The following is a 6,174-nucleotide window of genomic DNA, read 5'->3' on the forward strand; positions in this document are numbered from 1 at the left end:
TTTCCATGGGTTGTATGATATCTTCCTCTTGACGCAAGCCCATGGACATGTACCTAACCCCACATAGACTCTCACATAGACCATGGGTTAGTACACAAAGTGCAATGGACAATGCTTACCATACCATGGGATCACTTGATCCCTCTCGGTACATCTTCTACGCTTTGTGAGTTGATCAACTTGATTCACTCTTGACTTAGTCTTGATCAACCTTGAATCTTTCCAACTCTCTTCGTTTGGATGATGTCTTGAAGGTAAACATGAATGATCACACAATCTTCTTATTCAAGACATGCTTGCAATAAGCTCAACACTAACATGACCAATCTTTGAATAATTCCTTAATAGCACCTTGGTCAACCCATAAACTCCTTGAAACCAACACATGGACTTCAAAGAAATGCCTATGGAAAAATCCTTCAAATGTAACTCAATGCAACCATTAGTCCATGGAGAATGTCATCAACTACCAAAACCACACAGGGGGGCACCGCATGTCCTTTCAAATAGCTCCTCCCCATCTCCTTCTCCCTATTACTTCGGAAATTGCGGTAGAAACTTGGTTGATTACCTTCGATCTGGTTTTGGATGTAGATAGTGGCTTTTCCCCTAAAGACCCTATTCAAGATAGAGGTCGCCCCATTCAAGACAGGGGGGCATTGCCCCCTCGCCCGCTCATGATCTATTAAGTGCTTACTTATCTCTACTATTAAAGGGGGATCGAACGTCGTGAGCTAGCCCAGCTCAACGACTAGGCTATGCATTTTTCTTCCTTGCTTTGGTTTTCGTTTGGTTTCCTCCGGGTTTTTCTGAACATATTCAAAAACTGCAACCATATTCAAACAATGATTGAACGTTTATAAAAAAAAATGTGCAAAATTATGAACATTTTTTTGAAAGTTCCAAACATGTTTAGAAAACCATGAACAATTTTTAAGAATTTGTTATTTTAAATAAAACTTATTAACTTTTTAAAATTTTCATAACATTTTTAAAAAGTCATTAGTGTTTCTAAAACCATGATCTTTTTTTAAATGAACAATAGAAGAAAACAAAAGAAAAAGAAACCAGAAAAACCAAGAAAAATTGAGATAGAAAGCTGAATGAATTACAAACAAAGGAAAATCGGTTGACTGGTTAATGTATAGGTCAGCCCATCCCTTTGTGTGCGTCAAATAGGAGCCATCTGAAAATCGTACCATTGCGAAGAGCCATGACAGAGGTCTCTACGCTGTTCCTCAATGTCTAACTTTGCTCACCTCCATCAATGTCATCCTTCCATGTCCGCCGCCATCATCAAGAAGAAGTAGCACACGGAAGACTGCCGCTGCTTCGGTCACATGAAGGCCACCGCTGAGGGGACTCCGTCACAGACAAAACCGATCAAATAGCAGTAGTAGGTTGTACCACGCATTACCTGAATCCACATAGCTCATCATCAATCCAGGGATTTCCATTGGTTGCCAACACAAACCCAATAGGATAAGGACCCACCACCACTAGGATTACCTTCGCCACACCACAAACAAAACCAGTGGCCAGTATAGTGGGGCACCTAATCAAGTAACCATACGCGTGCTAAATTCACTGTCACACTGTTCACTATTTTCATACACTAGCGGAGCTCTCTGTCAATGGCTTCTCTTCTTCCATGGCTGCCATGGCTCGTCGTCCCCCTCCTGTTCTTCTATCTACTCGACATCCTCGCCCAGGTGTGCCGTCGCGGCCTTCCACCAGGCCCCCGCCCGCTGCCGCTCATCGGCAGCCTCCACCTCCTGGGCGACCAGCCGCACCGCTCCCTCGCCCGCCTCGCCAGGACCCACGGCCCGCTCATGTCGCTCCGCCTGGGCGCGGTCACCACGGTGGTCGTCTCCTCCCCGGACGCCGCCCGCGAGTTCCTGCAGAAGCACGACGCCGTCTTTGCCACCCGGGCCGTGCAGGACGCGGTAGGCGCGCACGCCAGGAGCTCCGTGGCCTGGCTGCCCCACGCGCCGCGCTGGCGCTCGCTCCGCCGGATCATGGCCACGGAGCTGTTCGCGCCGCACCGGCTCGACGCGCTCCAGCGCCTCCGGGCCGAGAAGGTGCGGGAGCTCGCGGCGCACGTGGCCCGGCTAGCGCGCGACGGCGCGGCCGTGGACATCGGCCGCGTAGCGTTCACCACCAGCCTGAACCTGCTGTCGCGCACCGTGTTCTCCACGGACGTGACGAGCCTCGACGACCACGGAGGGTCCAAGGGGTTCCAGGTGCTGGTGGCGGAAATCATGGAGGTGGCCGGCAGCCCGAACGTGTCGGACTTCTTCCCCGCGCTCGCGGCGGCCGACCTGCAGGGCCTGCGCCGGCGGATGGCGCGACTGTTCGCGCGCCTGCACCTGGTGTTCGACAGGGAGGTGGACCAGAGACTGGGCCGCCGCGCGCGCGACGCCGCCGGCGAGCCCAGGAAGAAGAACGATGACAACGACGGCGGCGACTTCCTGGACGTGCTGCTGGATGTCGCGGAGCGGGACGACGGCCAGACCGCGCTGCTAGATCGCGACACGCTCCGGTCGCTGTTCTCGGTAAGTTACACATCATAGCCATGTGCGTAAGGTTCCTTTGGTCGCTGTCTAGCAAGTTGCAATAAACAAATTACGCTCTACGACATCCGAAAGTGTGGTTCAAACTTATTTTTACGGCCGGGGCAAACCTTGTAGGAAGATTGTTATTTTTACCAGCATGCATGTACGTATATCCATATGTGTAACAATGGTCGTGGTTGAATAGATGATCAAAAGTACAGCTTATCAAAATATTTATTTTGCCCATTCACGGTACAAATTGGGGTGAAGTTTCAGTTGATGCCATATTCGTTAGATCTTACGTGTAGACCCGTAGAAATTCTTTTTCTTGTTTCTTTTTTATATGTTGTGTCATTTGACTGAGACTTGGTTAAGTCTCCGTCGACTGAGATCTAGCCACACCTGTTTTTATCAACATGTATATCCATATGGAAACTATGGATGTGGTTGAATATATGATAAAAAAAATAGTATAGCTTCTCAAAATATTTATTTTGCCCATTCATGGTACAAAGTTAATGTCACTGCATCCGATAATATTTATGACAATACTGATTGTTTCACAACGCATCTATATGTCTTATTAGGATCTGTTTGCTGCTGGCAGTGACACAACCTCCAGCACAGTAGAGTGGGCAATGGCGGAGCTTCTTCAAAACCCATCATCAATGGCCAAAGCGCACGACGAACTTGCAAGAGTCATCGGCTCAGGGAGAGACATTGGAGAACCTGACATCGACAGGTTGCCTTACCTCCAGGCTGTGATCAAAGAAACCTTCCGGCTACACCCTCCCGCTCCATTACTACTACCGCGCCAAGCTCAGACGACCATAAGAATCACAGGTTACACAATACCCAAAGGCGCACGTGTGATGGTGAACGTGTGGGCGATGGGGCGGGACGAGGCTATCTGGTCCGAGCCTGAGAAGTTCATGCCAGAGAGGTTTCTCGGGAGGGCGGTGGACTATAGAGGCGGAGACTTTGAGCTGATCCCATTTGGTGCGGGGCGCCGGATGTGCCCAGGGATGCCACTTGCGATCAGGATGGTGCATCTAGTTCTCGGGTCGTTGTTGCAACAGTTCAAGTGGAGGCTCCCGACGGAGGTGGAGAGAAGTGGGATTGATATGTGTGAGAAGTTTGGGGTGACACTCACGAAGGCCGTGCCTCTCCGTGCTATTGCTACACCAATATTAGTGGATGACAACCGTTGATGATAACAATTGCTTTTGCTTCTTCTTGTGCAAAATGTAGCACACACCGTTGATCGGATAACGAATACACGTATCTTTATGTTTTGCAAGCTCATGAGTCTTGTAGAGGATCCTGATGTGTCAGGGTGTTTTGTTAGTCCGTCCGTGCTTATAAACCTTGTTTAGCTAAGTGGGTTCGTCTGCTTGTTTGAATTCTAGCCCAGTTTTCCGTTAATTAACCGAGCAGTTCTTGTACCATTTCTCTCTATTCAGTGAATATGGGTAGCTAGACCTGCCGGTCCCGTCAGTTTGGGGTGTGTTGTGACGGTCTTTGGTTGATTTTCCGTTAATTATCTGTTCAATTTTTTCCTCCTTAATTAATAGATTGAGGCATGTTGAAATCCGGTTCAAAAGATATCAGTGATACCATGTGATGGTGATTATATTTCCTTTTTGACTCTTGTTTTGCACTTTGTTTATCATGTGAAATGCGAAGCTCATGTATGTTTTTTTAACTAAAACCACATCACTTATTTCCGAACGGAGGGAGTATTTGTTTCTTGCAGGACTTCGAATTCACTATAGGGAAAAACCAGTGGCGCGCCAGCACAGTTTTGGGGTTAATTTTGCATTGTGTTTTGAAAAAGGGTTATTCTGTGTTCTCGTTATTTTTTTTCTGACTTGTTAAGCCAGAATAGGAAGGAAAAGAAATGCACTAATCGTTTGCCTCGTTAAATCACTTCTTATTACTGGGCCGGCCAGGAGCACTAATCGTTTCTTTTTGTGGGGAGACCAGACACTGCCGCGTCGACATTCACTTTGACACACCCCTCACATGGAGCCTGCCATTGCGTCGGTCTTGCGTGTACTCTCGATGATGGTTTGTGTGTTATCCCATGAATAATCTGGAGGTCTGCAAGATAGCTAGTTATGAAACCATCAGTTGACTGAGGCGACTTGTAGATATTCTCATGGATAGCCTTTCTTCGTGCCCCCCATATGGCCCAGATGGTAACGATCAGCCGCACAAAGTTACTGCTGTCTAATATTTCATGTAACACAAACAGCCAGTCCTTCGAGTTGATCTCTTGCCTCTCCACCAAGTGCTGCACTAGCTCTTCCGGCGCTAAGGCCCACACGCTACTCGACATCGGGCAGGTTAGTAGAGCATGTCTCCACGTATCCACAGCCCCACAAATAAGACAAGTGTCCTCCGTCGCCATGTTACGATGCTTCAAGAGGTCACCAGTTGGCATAGATTGTCTCGCCAGACGCCACACGAACATTCGTAACTTTGAGGGAACCTTGATGTGCCAAATTCTGCTCCATTTGTTTTGTTCTCGCTGATCAGTAGATGGTCCCTCCTCTTCATTTAGCCAGGCTTCCCGGTTCAGCTTTGTCCTCAATATCATTCTGTAGGCCGATCTTACACTGAAATTTCCTCTGCTCTCCTCGTGCCATGCCCAGAAGTCATGGACTGTGCGTGTACACAATGGAATCCGCAGAATCTCCTCGGCATAAAAATGAGTAAAAGTCGCCCATACCAGGTCCTCCCTCCATGACGCAGAAGAAGCGTCGATCAACTGGGCCACCATCATCGGCGGGTTCGGAAGCAAAGAAGTGATGGGCCTCTTGAAGCTATCTCTTGGAATCCAATTTTGGTCCCAAATCTCCGTGGTCTTTCCATCTCCAATCCGCCTAATGACTCCCTGCGATAGGTTATCACGGCCATCCAAAATCGATCGCCATATCTGTGAAGGTCTCCATCCCAACTCGGCATCAAACAGAGAGCAACTTGGAAAATATGCAGCTTTTAATATCCTTGCACTCAAAGAAGTATCGTCAGTTAACAACCTCCATGCTTGCCTAGCCAGTAATGCTAAATTGAAGACCTCAAGATCGCGGAAGCCTAAACCCCCAAGGTGCTTCGGTCTCGTCATAGCTTCCCATGACACCCAGCTCGGTTTCCTCCGTCCATTCTTGCTGCCCCACCAGAACTGCCGTATAATTGAAGTGATGCTCTCACAAAGACCTCGTGGCAATCTGAAACATGACATGGAGTAGACCGGTATTGCTTGTGCCACAGATTTAATTAAGACCTCTTTACCTGCCGAGGACAAAATCTTCTCCATCCAGCCCTTTATCTTCTCCCATACCCGGTCTCGGAGGTATTTGAATGTACCATTTTTTGAGTGGCCTACTTCTGTTGGCATTCCAAGATAGCGCTCACTCAAGGATTCATTATGGACCTGCAACACATTTTTTATCGCCTCCCTTGTGCCACCTGGACATCCTTTACTAAAAAATATGGAAGACTTGTCATGATTAATTCTCTGTCCCGACGCACTACAATAAGTGTCCAGTAGGTTTGACACCTCAGCTGACCCCTCTACATTGGCCTTGAAGAGCAACAGGCTGTCATCTGCAAA

General features: G+C 48.2%; 1 protein-coding gene across 1 annotated transcript; it reads left to right on the forward strand.

The window, feature by feature from the left end:
• Nucleotides 1-1,462: 1,462 nt before the first annotated feature.
• On the forward strand, nt 1,463-4,052 carry LOC109742547 (geraniol 8-hydroxylase). Its single transcript, XM_020301638.4, has 2 exons — nt 1,463-2,555; nt 3,143-4,052. Exons 1-2 carry the CDS (start codon nt 1,635-1,637, stop codon nt 3,764-3,766), a joined length of 1,545 nt encoding a protein of 514 aa, XP_020157227.1. The 5' UTR covers nt 1,463-1,634; the 3' UTR covers nt 3,767-4,052.
• Nucleotides 4,053-6,174: the final 2,122 nt, after the last annotated feature.

Source organism: Aegilops tauschii, chromosome 7 (assembly GCF_002575655.3).
Source record: "Aegilops tauschii subsp. strangulata cultivar AL8/78 chromosome 7, Aet v6.0, whole genome shotgun sequence".
NCBI classification, from domain to species: Eukaryota; Viridiplantae; Streptophyta; class Magnoliopsida; order Poales; family Poaceae; genus Aegilops; species Aegilops tauschii.